Source organism: Sycon ciliatum, chromosome 11, assembly GCF_964019385.1.
Source record: "Sycon ciliatum chromosome 11, ocSycCili1.1, whole genome shotgun sequence".
Taxonomy (NCBI): Eukaryota; Metazoa; Porifera; class Calcarea; order Leucosolenida; family Sycettidae; genus Sycon; species Sycon ciliatum.
The window spans coordinates 27,591,535-27,612,854 of NC_088653.1; the positions used below are offsets into that span (position 1 = coordinate 27,591,535).

At 48.7% G+C, this 21,320-nt stretch overlaps 1 protein-coding gene across 3 annotated transcripts in view; it reads left to right on the forward strand.

Annotated features, from left to right (window-relative positions):
- The window catches only part of LOC135827709 (WD repeat-containing protein 35-like), a 64,396-nt gene that overhangs the window by 17,881 nt on the left and 25,195 nt on the right, over positions 1 to 21,320 (forward strand). For all 3 annotated transcript variants that reach the window (XM_065340162.1, XM_065340163.1, XM_065340164.1), the window contains 3 exons: positions 5,291 to 5,424; positions 9,320 to 9,453; positions 14,361 to 14,423. In XM_065340162.1, the coding sequence (XP_065196234.1) occupies positions 14,391 to 14,423 (33 nt within the window). In that variant the 5' untranslated portion in view covers positions 5,291 to 5,424; positions 9,320 to 9,453; positions 14,361 to 14,390. The remainder of the gene's footprint in view (positions 1 to 5,290; positions 5,425 to 9,319; positions 9,454 to 14,360; positions 14,424 to 21,320) is intronic.

Sequence of the window (21,320 nt, forward strand, 5' to 3'; positions counted from 1 at the left end):
ACTGACCTTGCTTTCCGTAAATTGCCGCTCAATCGTTAACAAATCTGCCGAACTGTCTGTCATTGCTGATTTCAACAAACCTGATGTCATCTGTCTAAATGAAACATGGCTAAATCCAAGCATAGCGCTCACCATCTCCGGTTATACCACATTTCGTCGCGACCGACCACCTCATGATAACAAATCCGGTACGGCAACCAGAGGATATGGTGGAGTTGCGATTCTTGTCCGGCAAAATCGCTTCGGAAGAGTCCAAGTTCGCGACGACCTTGCTCGTCCGACCTGTGAATCCGTATGGGTTGAGCTTCACCCAATCTTAGGCTCCCCGACACCCATCCTCGTCTGCTGTACCTACCGTCCGCCCTCAGTCAAAACCACGGAAATAGACCACTTCTGTGATATGCTAGCTAGTGCTTTGGTAACCGTTCCCATGTCATCGTACCATGTCATAATGGCTGGGGACTTCAACAGTAAGCACAAACGGTGGTGCCCATCGGATTTAACGTGTCCTGCTGGGGCGGCACTTTTTCGCACCCTTACCTGCTTCGGTTTGGATCAGCTGGTGCAGAGTCCAACGCACACAACATCTTCCGGAACACAGTCATGTCTAGACCTTGTCTTCACAAACCAACCCCTGCTGGCGACGGACGTTCACACAGCTTGCGCTCTTGGCTCCTCGGACCATCTCATGGTTTCATGCCAGTTCGCCGTCTCATTGCCCTCGGACCCAGACCTGCCACTTCCTTCTCGCAAACCGTTCCCATATCGCTTCCGTCGAGTTCCCTCTCAGTGCTGGGACTCTATGAACGCTGATTTCTCCTGCCACGACTGGTCGTTTCTGCAACCAGAAGGCTCTCCAACTGTTGACGCCGCGGTAGATCACTTTGCAGCCGTCCTTGAACGAGGGTTCCAACAGCACCTCTCTAACTTTGCTATCGGCTACAACAACCGGAAACATTCCAACCCAACATCCTCGACATCTAGTCCCCCATGGGTGACACGGTCCCTCGTATCTGAAGTGAAGCGCAAGCGTGATCTTTTCAGCATCTACAAGAAATTCCCAACGCCGGTTAACCGGGAGGCTTACCGAGTTCAACGCAACTTCGTCAAGCACCTTTCTCGTACCTCACACCGCTCCTTTCTAAACTCTCTTTCTGCAACACTCTCCTCCCCCGATCGCCCATCACTCCACCAATTCATTCGCAACCAGTGCCGCGGGACCTCCCGCGCGCCAATCCAGTACCTGACGGACTCCAATGGCAACCGCCAGCACGATGTGAAGGCGATTGCAGACACACTGAACAAGCAGTTTGTTTCATCCGGCATTCCGGAGGATCCGAATTGGGACATTCCATCGCTGTCCCCAGCCCCTGAACTTAGCGCACCACTCACACGCGTCGTTACCACGACTGCTACCGTCTGTAAGCACCTCAAACTCCTGAAGAATTGTAAGTCCCCTGGCGAAGATGGCATACCCAATGAGGTTCTCAAATGGCTTGCGCCATCTCTGTCCTATCCCTTGTGCCTGCTCTTTAACATGTCATATCGTACAGGAGCATTTCCGTCCGTCTGGAAATCTGCTGTTATCGTCCCGATCTATAAGAAAGGCCAACGCTCTCAGGCTGGCAACTACAGACCAATCTCTCTCCTTCCCGCTGTGTCAAAGGTCTGTGAACGTATTTCCTTTGAGTCTCTGTACTGCCACGTCACCCCAGCGCTTTCACCATCTCAATCCGGTTTCTGCCGTGGAGACTCCACAACTTTCCAACTAACACGTCTAGTACAAGACATCTACACCCAGCGGAACCTCAGGCGGCATGTTGGCATCGTGTTCTTTGACCTAGCGAAAGCTTTCGACACCGTCTGGCATCGTGGTCTGCTTGCAAAGCTAGAGTCCGTCTTCTTGGTACATGGTCCAGCCCTGCAATGGCTCTCATCCTATCTTTCCTGCCGCCACCAGACTGTCAGAGTATCTACCTCCCTATCAGACCCATTACTAGTCGTGTCTGGGGTACCCCAGGGGTCCATACTTGGGCCGCTCCTATTTCTACTGTACGTTAATGACTTGCCAGCCCTTGTGCCAAATGTAAGTCTTTTTGCTGACGACACTGCTCTGATGTGCTCCGACAGCTCGGCAGACAACCTCACGGCCTCCATGCAGTCCGGGGTCAATGCTACAGTAACATGGATGGAAACCTGGAAACTGAAGCCCAACCTCGCCAAAACCGAGGCCATGTTCTTCTCTCCCTCGCCCCCACTCAGCTTCTGTATTTTCCTGGTCTAAATAGTACACCTATTAAAGTTGTTAACGAGCACAAGCACCTGGGCGTTATTCTCGACCGCCAACTCTCCTGGTCTCCACAAGTCCAGTCTGTGTGCAAGCGTGCGAGTGCGTCCTTAGGTATGCTACAACCCCACTGCCAACACTTGAATGATAACTGCAGAAAATTGTTCTTTAAGTCGTACATTTTGCCTATATTTGACTATTGCGATATAGCTTGGTGCGGGTTGTCTCAGACTTTACTCCACAGACTGGAAGTACATCAACGCTTGCTTCTGAAAATTCTGTTTCGAAAAGACCAAACATTTGCCTCCCTTTGTCTTTATAAACTTGCTTCCACGCACCCTCTTCTTGCCCGACATCAGCAGCATCTTTGTATCCTTGTGCAAAAAATCTTCCTAGCCCAAGTCCCGAAACATATTGCCAAGTACAACTGGTTTGTTACCACTAGACCAACACGCAATGCCTTATCACTGCCCCGAGCTAGTTCCTCTCTGTTTTTGAAATCCCCTTTCTTCTCAGCATACTCCCTTTGGTCTAACCTGCCTACTAGCATTAAGACATGCCAGGATATCAGGAAATTCAAAGTCCAGCTTTCCACACTGTCTCATCCGAAGTGATCCCATGTATTACTAATGTGCCTCCCTTTCTTTTTCTCTCCCTATCTCCTTTCCCTCTCTGACAGCATCTTTCTTTTTCTCCCTTTTAGCTTGCCGTGGTTGGCTATCACCTGACCTCTCATGTTTATTGGCAGTCTTCGGACGGGCCAGGAGATGTTGAATAAATAAATAAATAAATAAATGCACTATGTACACGATCGGCCCGGACACTCGCGAAGTAAAGTTAGTTAGTTGTTGTTTTGGAGAGAGAAGCAGATCCTTTTTTTTTTTCGTTCGCAGGGATTGAAAGATATGCCAGTGGACAGGAGAGCTACAACACTGGAAGCAGAAGAGATGGCTTGCGGAATCTTCTCTATCTTCGTGGCAACAGGACTTCAGTTGCGAGAGACTTTCGTCCTGTCGTTGCGGACGAAATTCTTGTTGCTGCCACCAGAAAACTCGGAGAACGAAACGTTCGTAAGTCGTTTGGTGAAGCGGATCGTGTCGGTGAACGGCTGCGGAATGTTCTGCCGCCATGGTGGTCGTTTGTTCTCCCAATTAGCAGCAGTCCAAATACTTTTCAACTTCGGAGAGTGAAGCGCTTCCCTGTTCCGTTGACAAGCGCGGCGTTCACGGGTGTAATTCACTTTCGCATCAGCTTGCAGTAGATCGTCAGGTATTGAGCCAGAGGTAGGTGTCGTTGTAGAAAGAATATAATTATGTTGTAGCTGGCATACCTGTAGTGTCTCTTGTCCGTGCTGGTCGCCATTGTAACGTGGTAATTCTTAGAAAATTTTAGTTCTGGACCCAGTGACCGCCGCCAGCGCTGTTTCCGTCAAGTTTGCAGTGAATGCGTCCGCGAGGAATCTATCGTCTGGTTGTCTCTACCCGTGACTCCAACCGCCTATCGCAACGGATAGCCGTCTGGAGTCTTGGGTAATAGCTAGGCATCAAGTCTGAACCAAATTCCATGCTCCGTGCAATGAAAGTTGACGGGAAAGAGGAAAATACTCGCACCGACTCAGCGAGGTGGAAGTGCGTGAGAACCGGTTTCTTCCTCGCCGATCGGCTAAAAATCGGATGCGGATTTTCAACGACGCTGGTTCGATTTTTTTCAAATGGCAACCCATACTTCTGGAAGCGTATTTCGATGGGTATGGACATCTTCCAGGGCCCAGTGGCCGTCTACCACGGCTAAACATCTCCAATATTCGAAAATAGAGGCACAAACTGGGTGAGGTCTGCCTGTCGACTTCCGTCGACAACAGCACTGGGGACTGCATGTTTACTCGTCGACGCAAGTCGACAATGGCACTCGGAGTGCATGAATGCGCTGTCGACTACAGTCGACAGCGGCAGTGAAAGGGTTAACAAATAATGATAAAAACAGAGTTTGTAATAAAAATAAAAGACATTTCATTGATACATTTAAAAAAAATTATTGTAACAGCACAACAAACACTTTTCAAAGTTACCATCACACTTTTCAAAGTTATCGTCACACTTTTCAAAGTTAAAGTCACACTTTCTTCAAAAGTTATGGTAACACAGGTACATCGCAGTACACGGGTGTTACACGTGATCTGGTAACACTATTTGACGGATGTCACGGTAAAGTAATCAAGGTCAAACCAAAAATTGACAGGGTCAAACCACAGCCTGTCAAGGGTTAGGGTTAGGGTTAGGGTTAGGGTTAGGGTTAGGAATTATTAAGAATACTTAGCCAGTACTAATTATTAATATTTGTGCGGCGTCTGTGGGTTAGTAATAGCGTCATATCTACGCATTAGTGATTGCGAATGGGATAAATTTAATTCGTAAGTGGTGTAGTGTTTTTAGGGTTAGGGTTAGGGTTGGGGCCAGAGTTGGGATCAGGGTTGGGGTTGTGCACTACCCCATTCATTAATAGTTGTGTAGTGTCTATGGGTTAGTATTTGCCACATACGTATGAGTTAGTAATTGCATAGTGTCTATGGGTTAGTATTTGCCCCATACCTATGGGTTAGTATTTGCCACACACCTATGGATTTGTAATTGCGTATGGGGTGAATAATTCCTTGTTCGTTGCATGTGGTGTAGATTTTAGGGTTTGGGTTAGGGTTAGGGATAGTTGCAGTCGGGTTAGGGGCTGTGCACTGGGTCCATTGGTGAGTGTTTGTGTGGCGTCTAGGGGTTAGTGTTTGCGGCATGTATACGGGTTAGTAATTATGTGCGGGGTAAATTATTAATTTATTGCAAGCAGTGTGGTGGTTTGGGTTAGGGTTAGGGTAAGGGTTTGAGCAGTATTCAGGGACCTACATTAGCGGCGTGTCCATGGGTTAGTAGTTGTTTGCGGGAGACGGTTTAATTATAGTGTTTGTTTCCTAAATTTTATTGTTTGTCGTGTGTTGTGCTATGTGGTTGGCTTCAGTTTCTTCTACGTGGTTGCGGGCTCTGTGGCTGCCCTTCGGTTCTCGCGCGTCCGTCGTCGTCGTCTGGAGCTGCATTGTCCATCTACAATGGTGGCTGAAGGCCATTTCTTCATAATTCAAGATTTTATATCCGGTACGTTTAGTGCTGTGCGGTAGTTGTTGTTGTATTTTTTGTCTTTTTCCTTTTCTTTTTTGTTCGTGTTTGTTGAGTTCAAATGTGGCAGCGTGCACTGTGGAGTCGTGTTCCTTGTCTCGCTGGACTCCTTTCTGAGGAGTGTGTTCTGTGTCGTGCACGCTGAACGGTCACTGGTCTGCGGGGAAAATGCACGCGTCGAGGTCTGTGCAGATCGCGTGCCAGACGATCCGTCCAGCTATCGCGAGTGCTGCTGCTGGCACCGCCGACTGAGATCTCGTGAGTGACGTCTTTTTCCAGAACCTTACAATCGTTGTGAAGCGTGTCGCTGTCGAAGAGCTTTGACAGTGCGAACAAGGGTTAGCCGTACACCGTTGTTCCCGACTACAACATTGTCCGTGTAGGTGTACCTAACGGTGGTGACAACGCGAGTGATTCTGGCACGATCTCCCACCGGCCGAGATGTCTCGATACGTGCTTCTGACGGACAATGGAGGTGGGGACAACAGCGCTCGTGGCGTAGGTGACGTTAGGATCGAGCTCACTCAGCTCGAGCTTGTCGTGCCTACGTATCGCATGGATCGCACCTACACTGATCAGATGCGTCTCTCCAAGCAACTGTACTTCCACACGTGGGGTGCCAGACAAACCCAGAAGAGCATCACGGACGATGCGGGAACCATTGAACTCCTGCACAACACCGACATCCCACGCAAACTCCTCATCTTCTTCACGGATTTAAAAAGCAGAGACGAGCCTGCTCTGAAAACGAACAATCCCACCCATTTGTCCAACCGACTCGCCATGATTCATGCAAACATTTCACAGCTGCGCATCACGCTCAACGACGAGACGCTCTTCGACAGCCCGCTCAAGTTCGAGTGGATGTGTAGTCAGAACGAAGATGGTACCTACTTTTACGACTACAACAGGTCGTCCTACCTGCGCGGTTACAACCTCGTCCGCGAGTTCTTGGGCAAGTCCTACGGAGGTATGGAGAAACCCATCACCACGTCGGACTATTGCAACAACTTCTTCATGATACCGATCAACTTGAACTTGGATAGACACGTGGATAATCAGAAAGCTCGTGGTAATCTCACAGTCGGAGAAACCCTCTGCCAATTTGCAGAGTTCTTCATCGGGAATGACGAAGGTTTCTCCATCACCTTCTGCCATAGCTCTCATTGTTGCTCCGGTCTTCGGGATCTTATCCACCGGGCAAGCACTGAGCGTACATTTGTACTTTTTAGCGTCTCTCCACCATGACACCGCCGACACGAAGATGGCGTACTGTACAACCTTGTTCATTGTAAAATCTTCAGCGCAGAGAGTTGATGTCGTCTTCATATACACGTCGACGCCGACCTTCTTACCACCAGCGACGGGAGAGGATAACTTCGTTGGAAAGAAGTTTGTGGATAACTTCTTTACCCGCTCCGATGCAATAGCACGCCGAATCGACGGCGATACCTTGATCGCCGTCTTCACGATTTCCGCCAGGTCCACGGGCAGTTCAATAGTCACTTGGGAGTATTTCCCTTTCCTAGCTATTCCATCTGAACCATCTGCAATGAATACGGGTACCGTATTTTCGGGATAAAAGAATGTCAACTCAGAAAGTCAACTCTACCATCATCACTTCACTCCGATAAACCCGATCAACTGAACAATGTAATGCATATTCCGTAATTGTTTATCATCAGACCAATAATGAATGGCATGTATAACGTTTCACTGTCGAGAAACTGCTGCTGCTGCTGCTGCTGCCGCTGCTGCTACTGCACGTCTGACTGTGCAATGCGATGGTGACCGTATGCCAGCGTAGATACACCATCAGGCAGGATGTATCGCTTACTATCAAAAGGAGATAGAGACGTTTTGGTCATAGTCTCGGTGTAGACGCGGTGAGCATGACTCCGAATAGCTGTCATCGGATGAGCAGAGACGGTCCGGGGTGTCAGACATCGCTCGTAGTCGCTCAGGGTGAACTGCTTTGTCACACTCCTTTTAACCCTTTGCATGCTGGCCTGTTTTCCACAGTAATCTGGCACTCCAGAGTACGGACTCTCCTGGTGGAGTTTGGGTGCACTGCTCGGAACCAAATTTATTCTCACTTCAGTTCACCTGGATGGAATTTCCTCATCCTGGGCTTGTTGGAAAGATCAGGACCAGGCGAATCCATCCTGGAAGCTCTCAGGTCCACAGCTCCACCAGGGCCACTTCCATGACCTCTCCAAACTGGCCCACCATGCCTCGGAACGAAACAACAACTCAGTCACAAATTCTTTTTCGGCTCCTTGCTCAAATTCAACCGATTTTCACGATTCAAACTGCTCTGCAAAGCTGAGTTCCACGAGCTTAATTTGATGTCCATAACGCATGCGCAGGGCAAAAGGGAAATCCCCTGGCACGCTCCAAAAAACTGCGAAGTCACGATCAAAAAAATTCGCGATCACTCCAGCCCGTGATTTCCGTGTTCATTTTGTCGCCGCTCAGTGAATCTTTATCCTATCGCAAAGAACTTTATATCTCTGGAAAGCTAAGCTCAATACCTTTCCAACGGTGTATCGTATGTGGAGATCGGATACTCTTTCACAGAGTAACGATACTTTGTACACTGGTCTATTCACCACGTACACGACGGAAACCGAAGCGCGTGTATACACGTCCTCAGAGAACCGGCATGGGGTTCAGGCGCGTGTATACAGGTCATCCGCACGCAAAGGGTTAACGCCTTTTGCACGCTGTCCGCTCTCCTCACCGTCATAGGCATACATCTTAGAGCGAAGCGCCACAAACCCAGTCATCAGACGTCCACCCAGTTCGTATTCTTGTTGCACGCACACAGTTTAACAAATAATGATAAAAACAGAGTTTGTAATAAAAATAAAAGACATTTCATTGATACATTTTAAAAAAATAATTGTAACAGCACAACAAACACTTTTCAAAGTTACCGTCACACTTTTCAAAGTTATCGTCACACTTTTCAAAGTTAAAGTCACACTTTCTTCAAAAGTTATGGTAACACAGGTACATCGCAGTACACGGGTGTTACACGTGATCTGGTAACACTATTTGACGGATGTCACGGTAAAGTAATCAAGGTCAAACCAAAAATTGACAGGGTCAAACCACAGCCTGTCAAGGGTTAGGGTTAGGGTTAGGGTTAGGGTTAGGGTTAGGAATTATTAAGAATGCTTAGCCAGTCCTAATTATTAATATTTGTGCGGCGTCTGTGGGTTAGTAATAGCGTCATATCTACGCATTAGTGATTGCGAATGGGATAAATTTAATTCGTAAGTGGTGTAGTGTTTTTAGGGTTAGGGTTAGGGTTGGGGCCAGAGTTGGGATCAGGGTTGGGGTTGTGCACTACCCCATTCATTAATAGTTGTGTAGTGTCTATGGGTTAGTATTTGCCACATACGTATGGGTTAGTAATTGCATAGTGTCTATGGGTTAGTATTTGCCCCATACCTATGGGTTAGTATTTGCCACACACCTATGGATTTGTAATTGCGTATGGGGTGAATAATTCCTTGTTCGTTGCATGTGGTGTAGATTTTAGGGTTTGGGTTAGGGTTAGGGATAGTTGCAGTCGGGTTAGGGGCTGTGCACTGGGTCCATTGGTGAGTGTTTGTGTGGCGTCTAGGGGTTAGTGTTTGCGGCATGTATACGGGTTAGTAATTATGTGCGGGGTAAATTATTAATTTATTGCAAGCAGTGTGGTGGTTTGGGTTAGGGTTAGGGTAAGGGTTTGAGCAGTATTCAGGGACCTACATTAGCGGCGTGTCCATGGGTTAGTAGTTGTTTGCGGGAGACGGTTTAATTATAGTGTTTGTTTCCTAAATTTTATTGTTTGTCGTGTGTTGTGCTATGTGGTTGGCTTCAGTTTCTTCTACGTGGTTGCGGGCTCTGTGGCTGCCCTTCGGTTCTCGCGCGTCCGTCGTCGTCGTCTGGAGCTGCATTGTCCATCTACAATGGTGGCTGAAGGCCATTTCTTCATAATTCAAGATTTTATATCCGGTACGTTTAGTGCTGTGCGGTAGTTGTTGTTGTATTTTTTTGTCTTTTTCCTTTTCTTTTTTGTTCGTGTTTGTTGAGTTCAAATGTGGCAGCGTGCACTGTGGAGTCGTGTTCCTTGTCTCGCTGGACTCCTTTCTGAGGAGTGTGTTCTGTGTCGTGCACGCTGAACGGTCACTGGTCTGCGGGGAAAATGCACGCGTCGAGGTCTGTGCAGATCGCGTGCCAGACGATCCGTCCAGCTATCGCGAGTGCTGCTGCTGGCACCGCCGACTGAGATCTCGTGAGTGACGTCTTTTTCCAGAACCTTACAATCGTTGTGAAGCGTGTCGCTGTCGAAGAGCTTTGACAGTGCGAACAAGGGTTAGCCGTACACCGTTGTTCCCGACTACAACATTGTCCGTGTAGGTGTACCTAACGGTGGTGACAACGCGAGTGATTCTGGCACGATCTCCCACCGGCCGAGATGTCTCGATACGTGCTTCTGACGGACAATGGAGGTGGGGACAACAGCGCTCGTGGCGTAGGTGACGTTAGGATCGAGCTCACTCAGCTCGAGCTTGTCGTGCCTACGTATCGCATGGATCGCACCTACACTGATCAGATGCGTCTCTCCAAGCAACTGTACTTCCACACGTGGGGTGCCAGACAAACCCAGAAGAGCATCACGGACGATGCGGGAACCATTGAACTCCTGCACAACACCGACATCCCACGCAAACTCCTCATCTTCTTCACGGATTTAAAAAGCAGAGACGAGCCTGCTCTGAAAACGAACAATCCCACCCATTTGTCCAACCGACTCGCCATGATTCATGCAAACATTTCACAGCTGCGCATCACGCTCAACGACGAGACGCTCTTCGACAGCCCGCTCAAGTTCGAGTGGATGTGTAGTCAGAACGAAGATGGTACCTACTTTTACGACTACAACAGGTCGTCCTACCTGCGCGGTTACAACCTCGTCCGCGAGTTCTTGGGCAAGTCCTACGGAGGTATGGAGAAACCCATCACCGCGTCGGACTATTGCAACAACTTCTTCATGATACCGATCAACTTGAACTTGGATAGACACGTGGATAATCAGAAAGCTCGTGGTAATCTCACAGTCGGAGAAACCCTCTGCCAATTTGCAGAGTTCTTCATCGGGAATGACGAAGGTTTCTCCATCACCTTCTGCCATAGCTCTCATTGTTGCTCCGGTCTTCGGGATCTTATCCACCGGGCAAGCACTGAGCGTACATTTGTACTTTTTAGCGTCTCTCCACCATGACACCGCCGACACGAAGATGGCGTACTGTACAACCTTGTTCATTGTAAAATCTTCAGCGCAGAGAGTTGATGTCGTCTTCATATACACGTCGACGCCGACCTTCTTACCACCAGCGACGGGAGAGGATAACTTCGTTGGAAAGAAGTTTGTGGATAACTTCTTTACCCGCTCCGATGCAATAGCACGCCGAATCGACGGCGATACCTTGATCGCCGTCTTCACGATTTCCGCCAGGTCCACGGGCAGTTCAATAGTCACTTGGGAGTATTTCCCTTTCCTAGCTATTCCATCTGAACCATCTGCAATGAATACGGGTACCGTATTTTCGGGATAAAAGAATGTCAACTCAGAAAGTCAACTCTACCATCATCACTTCACTCCGATAAACCCGATCAACTGAACAATGTAATGCATATTCCGTAATTGTTTATCATCAGACCAATAATGAATGGCATGTATAACGTTTCACTGTCGAGAAACTGCTGCTGCTGCTGCTGCTGCCGCTGCTGCTACTGCACGTCTGACTGTGCAATGCGATGGTGACCGTATGCCAGCGTAGATACACCATCAGGCAGGATGTATCGCTTACTATCAAAAGGAGATAGAGACGTTTTGGTCATAGTCTCGGTGTAGACGCGGTGAGCATGACTCCGAATAGCTGTCATCGGATGAGCAGAGACGGTCCGGTGTGTCAGACATCGCTCGTAGTCGCTCAGGGTGAACTGCTTTGTCACACTCCTTTTAACCCTTTGCATGCTGGCCTGTTTTCCACAGTAATCTGGCACTCCAGAGTACGGACTCTCCTGGTGGAGTTTGGGTGCACTGCTCGGAACCAAATTTATTCTCACTTCAGTTCACCTGGATGGAATTTCCTCATCCTGGGCTTGTTGGAAAGATCAGGACCAGGCGAATCCATCCTGGAAGCTCTCAGGTCCACAGCTCCACCAGGGCCACTTCCATGACCTCTCCAAACTGGCCCACCATGCCTCGGAACGAAACAACAACTCAGTCACAAATTCTTTTTCGGCTCCTTGCTCAAATTCAACCGATTTTCACGATTCAAACTGCTCTGCAAAGCTGAGTTCCACGAGCTTAATTTGATGTCCATAACGCATGCGCAGGGCAAAAGGGAAATCCCCTGGCACGCTCCAAAAAACTGCGAAGTCACGATCAAAAAAATTCGCGATCACTCCAGCCCGTGATTTCCGTGTTCATTTTGTCGCCGCTCAGTGAATCTTTATCCTATCGCAAAGAACTTTATATCTCTGGAAAGCTAAGCTCAATACCTTTCCAACGGTGTATCGTATGTGGAGATCGGATACTCTTTCACAGAGTAACGATACTTTGTACACTGGTCTATTCACCACGTACACGACGGAAACCGAAGCGCGTGTATACACGTCCTCAGAGAACCGGCATGGGGTTCAGGCGCGTGTATACAGGTCATCCGCACGCAAAGGGTTAACGCCTTTTGCACGCTGTCCGCTCTCCTCACCGTCATAGGCATACATCTTAGAGCGAAGCGCCACAAACCCAGTCATCAGACGTCCACCCAGTTCGTATTCTTGTTGCACGCACACAGTTTAACAAATAATGATAAAAACAGAGTTTGTAATAAAAATAAAAGACATTTCATTGATACATTTTAAAAAAATAATTGTAACAGCACAACAAACACTTTTCAAAGTTACCGTCACACTTTTCAAAGTTATCGTCACACTTTTCAAAGTTAAAGTCACACTTTCTTCAAAAGTTATGGTAACACAGGTACATCGCAGTACACGGGTGTTACACGTGATCTGGTAACACTATTTGACGGATGTCACGGTAAAGTAATCAAGGTCAAACCAAAAATTGACAGGGTCAAACCACAGCCTGTCAAGGGTTAGGGTTAGGGTTAGGAATTATTAAGAATGCTTAGCCAGTACTAATGGTTCACAATATTGGTTGACGCCATGTCATCCATGAATTGAGAATAATAATGATAATGCCGGCTTCGCCACCCGGTGCCGTGAATCAATATTTCAGAGGCTCAGACCGACTCCCCTTCAATCAGTAGTTGGGGGCGTCAATGTTTGGCCCTTAGTCCCAGAGTGCGGGGTGTTCGGCAGTTATGCACCCCTGCATTCCCTCAGGCATTCTCCTAGCTGGTCTATGGGCACCCATCCCACTCTTATGGGAGGCACGGGTCAGATCACAGTGCACAGCAAATTGCAAATTTGTTTTTATTAATAATGAAATGAATATAACTAAGTGCGCACTCATATCACAACCATGGGGACGAATCATGTATTCCAGAACGTTTTCTTGTCACTATTATCAATGGAATTCATGACTAAAGAGAATGATGAAACTACAATAGGATTTATACACTTGGAGTGGAACAGCGAGGATACAAGCATAGTAAGAAAAAAAGCGCAAACCTAGGAACAATTTGCACAGGTAATAAACTATAGGTGAGGTGAGAAATGATAGGAAATTCAGCAAGTGCAGTGTGACAATGGACATGCATGTGCAAGTGTGTGTGAGTGCGAATTTATTGGAATAGCGTAAGTGCGGTGACATTTTCTTTTTGTTTACAAAGATTTGGATCACGAATGCGAATGTAGACTGCTTCTAGAACTTTCAACTGCTTGAAACTACTTGCAGAACGAACAACACTGAACCAAGAATCATCATAACTTTCACGACACACGGGGTTAGACAACAAATGCAATTTAATTGCCGATGTATTCTTCTTCTTCTCACCGCCTCCGCCTTCACTTGGTTTCTGACCGCCACCGTCCTTCACACCATCTGCACCATCATCGTCATCATCGTCATCGTCCTCTTCATTATCGCTGCCACCTTCACCTGTCGTCGGCTCTCCCAGCAACTGACAGCTGCTATAGAGCTCGTTCCTTAACAACAGGTGTAGTTGTTCACGGAGGTTAGCAGTGCATCTGTACTGTAGTGAGTTCAATGTCTGTGAGATTGATGATGGTGTTGGTGTTAATAGATATTGAACCAAAACGCTTGTTCCTAAGCCTTTTGATATTCTTTGAATACTTAGCAATGAGTCGGGTCTGCAGTTTATCATCGTTCTCCGAAATGAGCATGGAAAAGCGGAGAAAGTCATGCTCCGAAAGAAATGCACGGGCTTGACGATACAGCCACCGGAATTGTGACCGTACTTTGCCCAAGGTATCAGTAGACCTAGCTATGTCATCTCTAATGAATGTTTTTTCGATGGCCAAAGACTGGTACCCTTTGGCTTTCTGCACTCTCTTCTTGCACATGCATGTCCATTGTCACACTGCACTTGCTGAATTTCCTATCATTTCTCACCTCACCTATAGTTTATTACCCGTGCAAATTGTTCCTAGGTTTGTTCTATTTTTCTTACTATGCTTGTATCCTCGCTGTTCCACTCCAAGTGTATAAATCCTATTGTAGTTTCATCATTCTCTTATATAATACAAATATTCCCCTAAAAAGTGAAAGTGATTAAATGACAAGGGAAAGAAAAGAAAAAGATACGTCTGTGCACGTGTGCATACATGTGTGTGTGTGTGTGTGTGTGTGTGTGTGTGTGTGTGTGTGTTTGTGTGGGTATGCGTGTGTGTGATGTACATGATATTGTCGCTGCTGTACGTAGGAGCTAGGAGAGCGATTTACAGCTGTTGGTATGTGTGATGACGCAATTGCATCCTATCTCAAGGTAAGTAACTAAGTGTCTGGGAGTGTGCCATCGTGCTGGGTGTGTGTGTGTGTGTGTTTGTGTGTGTTCATGTGTGCGTGTGTGTTTGTGTGTGCGTGCGTGTTCATGTGTGTGTGTGTGCGTGCGTAGGTGTTCGTGTTTGCATGCATGTGTGTATGTGTGTGTGTTCATGTGTTTTGTGTTATGTTTAGAATTATGATGTTATTGCAGATAAGCCTGTACCCGTTGCTGCATGCTACTGCTCAGATAAGCCTGTACCCATTTTTTTTTTTTTTTTTTTTTTTTTTTTTTTACTAAAAAACATAGCCCTACTAATAATCAGGGGAAGAGGACAACTGAAATGACGCTGGACAACAAGACAAAGGGGAGTAGGGGCGATGTGCCGATGTGGTTGGCGAGGCTCATCCGACCGGAGGTCTCGGAATCATAGCCTACGACCAGGCATCGTTAGGAATGCAGCTAGGGAGGGAGGGAGATCAAGTGAGAAAGAGAGAGAGAGAGAGAGAGAGAGAGAGAGAGAGAGAGAGAGAGAGAGAGAGAGAGAGAGAGAGAGAGAGAGAGAGAGAGAGAGAGAGAGAGAGAGAGAGAGAGAGAGAGAGAGAGAGAGAGAGAGAGAGAGAGAGAGAGAGAGAGAGAGGGGGGAGAGGGAGGGAGAGAGAGAGAGAGAGAGAGAGAGAGAGAGAGAGAGAGAGAGAGAGAGAGAGAGAGAGAGAGAGAGAGAGAGAGAGAAGAGAAAGAGAGAGAGAGAGAGAGAGAGAGAGAGAGAGAGAGAGAGAGAAATAAATAAATAAAATAAAACAAGAAAGAGATGAGAAGAGAAATAAAACAAGAAAGAGATGAGAAGAGAAATAAAATAAAACAAGAAAGAGATGAGAAGAGAAATAAATATAAAACAAGAAAGAGATGATGGACGAGGGTAGTTGCTCATTGACGGGTGGCATAGCCTCACAGGGAGTCCGTAGCCCAAAGCCAATTCTTTTGACGCAAGTGGCGATGGACCTTCTCCTTGAAGGATTGGAGAGACTTCAACTGGGGCATCGGATCCGGAAACATGTCTTGCGGAAGCCTGTTCCATTCATCCACTACACCATATGGGAACGAACGCTGGAGAAAGTTGGGGGCCGTAGGGAGGAGCACTGCTTGTAGCTGATGCTGGTGGCGGACACGGAGCTGCGACCTTGTCCGCGGGACGAGGCTAGCTTCCTGGCGAGGCGGCACGAGCGCAGAGAGATCTGGATGGTCTTGAAGGCACATTAGCTTGTACATGTACGTGAGAGCGTACACTTGGCGGCGGGCAGCTAGGCTCTGCAGCAAGGCGTCAGGACCAATGATAGCAAGGGCCTTCCGCTGTACTCGGTCGAGACTTTGCAGGTGAGAGTTGGCTGCGCCCATCCATGTCAATGGTGCGTATTCGAGTACAGGGCGTACGAAGCCTCTGTACGTTGTCAAGCGTCCTTCACGACCAAGGAAACTTGATGCTCGACGCAGAAATCCTAGTCGGGCTACGGCACGAAGAGAAACATTGCGGAGGTGGCGTCTGAAGGTGAGTTTGCTGTCGAAGGTCACTCCCAGAAGCTTCAGCTCGTCCCCACAGGGAATATCATGGGCTCCGAACGTTAGGTCTGGGAGTGGCCAGGGGTTGCGGTGGTGGCCAATATGCAGCAGCTGCGACTTTGTCGGCTCAAAGCGAATTCGCCATTGTTCTCCCCAGCTACTCAATCGATCCAGGCTAGATTGCATGTCTGCAATACTGCCAGCAGAGTCATGTCTGGATCGTATGATGGTGTACAGCGTGGTGTCATCTGCGTACACACCCATTCGTGTTGATGGGGAAAGACAGGTCTCAGCATCGTTGACATACATCAAGAATAAGGTGGGTCCCAGGATGCTGCCTTGGGGTACGCCAGCTTTAATCTGGAATTGAGCAGATTCCTGTCCATTGACGATTGCGCTTAGTGTGCGATTCCGCAAATAGTCCCGTAGCCACTGCAGCAGGCTACCGCCAATACCGAGAGTGGCCGCTTTGTGTAGGACGCCGGGGTGCGACACGCGGTCAAACGCACCAGCAAGCCTGTACCCGTTGCTGCATGCTACTGCTCAGATAAGCCTGTACCCGTTGCTGCATGCTACTGCTCAGATAAGCCTGTACCCGTTGCTGCATGCTACTGCTCAGATAAGCCTGTACCCGTTGCTGCATGCTACTGCTCAGATAAGCCTGTACCCGTTGCTGCATGCTACTGCTCAGATAAGCCTGTACCCGTTGCTGCATGCTACTGCTCAGATAAGCCTGTACCCATTGCTGCATGCTACTGCTCAGATAAGCCTGTACCCGTTGCTGCATGCTACTGCTCAGATAAGCCTGTACCCGTTGCTGCATGCTACTGCTCAGATAAGCCTGTACCCATTGCTGCATGCTACTGCTCAGATAAGCCTGTACCCGTTGCTGCATGCTACTGCTCAGATAAGCATGTACCCGTTGCTGCATGCTACTGCTCAGATAAGCATGTACCCGTTGCTGCATGCTACTGCTCAGATAAGCCTGTACCCGTTGCTGCATGCTACTGCTCAGATAAGCATGTACCCGTTGCTGCATGCTACTGCTCAGATAAGCCTGTACCCGTTGCTGCATGCTACTGCTCAGATAAGCCTGTACCCATTGCTGCATGCTACTGCTCAGATAAGCCTGTACCCGTTGCTGCATGCTACTGCTCAGATAAGCCTGTACCCGGTGCTGCATGCTACTGCTCAGATAAGCCTGTACCCGTTGCTGCATGCTACTGCTCAGATAAGCCTGTACCCGTTGCTGCATGCTACTGCTCAGATAAGCCTGTACCCGTTGCTGCATGCTACTGCTCAGATAAGCCTGTACCCGTTGCTGCATGCTACTGCTCAGATAAGCCTGTACCCGTTGCTGCATGCTACTGCTCAGATAAGCCTGTACCCATTGCTGCATGCTACTGCTCAGATAAGCCTGTACCCGTTGCTGCATGCTACTGCTCAGATAAGCCTGTACCCGTTGCTGCATGCTACTGCTCAGATAAGCCTGTACCCGTTGCTGCATGCTACTGCTCAGATAAGCCTGTACCCGTTGCTGCATGCTACTGCTCAGATAAGCCTGTACCCGTTGCTGCATGCTACTGCTCAGATAAGCCTGTACCCGTTGCTGCATGCTACTGCTCAGATAAGCCTGTACCCGTTGCTGCATGCTACTGCTCAGATAAGCCTGTACCCGTTGCTGCATGCTACTGCTCAGAGCCTGTACCCGTTGCTGCATGCTACTGCTCAGATAAGCCTGTACCCGTTGCTGCATGCTACTGCTCAGATAAGCCTGTACCCGTTGCTGCATGCTACTGCTCAGAGCCTGTACCCGTTGCTGCATGCTACTGCTCAGATAAGCCTGTACCCGTTGCTGCATGCTACTGCTCAGAGCCTGTACCCGTTGCTGCATGCTACTGCTCAGATAAGCCTGTACCCGTTGCTGCATGCTACTGCTCAGATAAGCCTGTACCCGTTGCTGCATGCTACTGCTCAGATAAGCCTGTACCCGTTGCTGCATGCTACTGCTCAGATAAGCCTGTACCCGTTGCTGCATGCTACTGCTCAGATAAGCCTGTACCCGGTGCTGCATGCTACTGCTCAGATAAGCCTGTACCCGTTGCTGCATGCTACTGCTCAGATAAGCCTGTACCCGTTGCTGCATGCTACTGCTCAGATAAGCCTGTACCCGTTGCTGCATGCTACTGCTCAGATAAGCCTGTACCCGTTGCTGCATGCTACTGCTCAGATAAGCCTGTACCCGTTGCTGCATGCTACTGCTCAGATAAGCCTGTACCCGTTGCTGCATGCTACTGCTCAGATAAGCCTGTACCCATTGCTGCATGCTACTGCTCAGATAAGCCTGTACCCGTTGCTGCATGCTACTGCTCAGATAAGCCTGTACCCGTTGCTGCATGCTACTGCTCAGATAAGCCTGTACCCATTGCTGCATGCTACTGCTCAGATAAGCCTGTACCCGTTGCTGCATGCTACTGCTCAGATAAGCATGTACCCGTTGCTGCATGCTACTGCTCAGATAAGCATGTACCCGTTGCTGCATGCTACTGCTCAGATAAGCCTGTACCCGTTGCTGCATGCTACTGCTCAGATAAGCATGTACCCGTTGCTGCATGCTACTGCTCAGATAAGCCTGTACCCGTTGCTGCATGCTACTGCTCAGATAAGCCTGTACCCATTGCTGCATGCTACTGCTCAGATAAGCCTGTACCCGTTGCTGCATGCTACTGCTCAGATAAGCCTGTACCCGGTGCTGCATGCTACTGCTCAGATAAGCCTGTACCCGTTGCTGCATGCTACTGCTCAGATAAGCCTGTACCCGTTGCTGCATGCTACTGCTCAGATAAGCCTGTACCCGTTGCTGCATGCTACTGCTCAGATAAGCCTGTACCCGTTGCTGCATGCTACTGCTCAGATAAGCCTGTACCCGTTGCTGCATGCTACTGCTCAGATAAGCCTGTACCCATTGCTGCATGCTACTGCTCAGATAAGCCTGTACCCGTTGCTGCATGCTACTGCTCAGATAAGCCTGTACCCGTTGCTGCATGCTACTGCTCAGATAAGCCTGTACCCGTTGCTGCATGCTACTGCTCAGATAAGCCTGTACCCGTTGCTGCATGCTACTGCTCAGATAAGCCTGTACCCGTTGCTGCATGCTACTGCTCAGATAAGCCTGTACCCGTTGCTGCATGCTACTGCTCAGATAAGCCTGTACCCATTGCTGCATGCTACTGCTCAGATAAGACTACTGTAGTGTAGGGTGCCCAAGAGCGGGGGGGGGGGGGGGGGGGGGTCAGGGTTCTAGCGTAGCCCTTTCTTATTTTTAGCTAACACAGCATCTTCCTTCGTGTTTGAAGGGACAGTCTTACATGTACATTATGCAGAGTAATACATCTGAGTGAACGTTACGGTTTCCGTTCTTGTCTGCAAAAGGTCCAGCCTAGATTGTTCTTAAAAATTGGTGAAATTCTTAGCCTGGCCGTTCTTCGGCGGTCCGTTCTTCGGCGCCCGACAGTACTGCAGTTCAATGGCCTACACCGTCACTGCTTACTAACACTACTACCTACACCGTCACTGCTTACTAACACTACTGCCTACACCGTCACTGCTTACTAACACTACTGCCCACACCGTCACTGCTTACTAACACCACTGCCTACACCGCCACTGCTTACTAACACTACTGCCTACACCGCCACGGCTTACTAACACCACTGCCTACACCGTCACTGCTTACTAACACTACTGCCTACACCGTCACTGCTTACTAACACTACTGCCTACACCGTCACTGCTTACTAACACAACTGCCTACACCGCCACGGCTTACTAACACTACTGCCTACACCGTCACTGCTTACTAACACTACTGCCTACACCGCCACTGCTTACTAACACTACTGCCTACACCGTCACTGCTTACTAACACTACTGCCTACACCGTCACTGCTTATTAACACTACTGCCTACACCGCCACTGCTTACTAACACTACTGCCTACACTGCCACTGCTTACTAACACTACTGCCTACACCGTCACTGCTTAGGCGCCGGTCACACATGCATGGCGCTTTTGCGACACCACCAAAGCTGCACCACAAAAGTTGGGATATCCCCGGATCACCATGGATACTGCGCCTGGCGCCACTGGCGCCACGGCGGCAATCTCAAAAGCGCCACAACCAAAAAATTGGTGGCGAAACACAAAAGCGGTAGTGCAACTTTTGCGGCGTTGTCGTTGTTGGATCTCTTGGATTTTGGAAAAATTAGTTTTTCATCTCTCGTCATGAAGTGGACTGCTGACCAAGAGCAACTGCTCCTCTCCCTCTATTTCGAGGTCAAGACAAGACACCATGACACCTGAGTCGAGTCCCATCCGACATGGGACTCGACTCAGGCGTCCACCGATGCTCAAGGAGCTTCCGCAAGATTCAAACGAAGAGAAATTGAACAACATGAATATTGAGGCAATCTCCATAGCTCTCCGCAGTCGCTGGTCACGACGTAGTCGGCGATTCTGGGCGTTTCTGCGATCCATACCAGCGCAGGAAAGGAAAGACAACAGTGATAGGAATTAAAAATGAAACAGCCAACTCAGTCAAAATGCAACAAAGCAGGTAACTTCCTGAAGAATTTTGAGGCTACAGTCTTTTTCAGAGAAAAGTTTTACGACACCTGTGGAGACCCGTGAAGCTGCGTGCGTACCAAAGCCTTTGCATGTGTGACCGCCGGCAGAAAAGAGCCGCAAAAGCGCCCACTGCCAGCGTGTTGGAGGCAGCCGCGAAAGCGGTGTCGCCGCCTGCATGTGTGACCGGCGCCTTACTAACACTACTGCCTACACCGTCACTGCCTACTAACACTACTACCTACACCGCCACGGCTTACTAACACTACTGCCTACACTGCCACTGCTTACTAACACTACTGCCTACACCGTCACTGCTTATTAACACTACTGCCTACACCGTCACTGCTTACTAACACTACTGCCTACACCATCACTGCTTACTAACACTACTACCTACACCGTCACTGCTTACTAACACTACTACCTACACCGTCACTGCTTACTAACACTACTGCCTACACCGTCACTGCTTACTAACACTACTGCCTACACTGCCACTGCTTACTAACACTACTGCCTACACCGTCACTGCTTACTAACACTACTGCCTACACCGTCACTGCTTACTAACACTACTGCCTACACCGTCACTGCTTACTAACACTACTACCTACACCGTCACTGCTTACTAACACTACTGCCTACACCGTCACTGCTTACTAACACTACTGCCTACACCGTCACTGCTTACTAACACTACTGCCTACACCGTCACT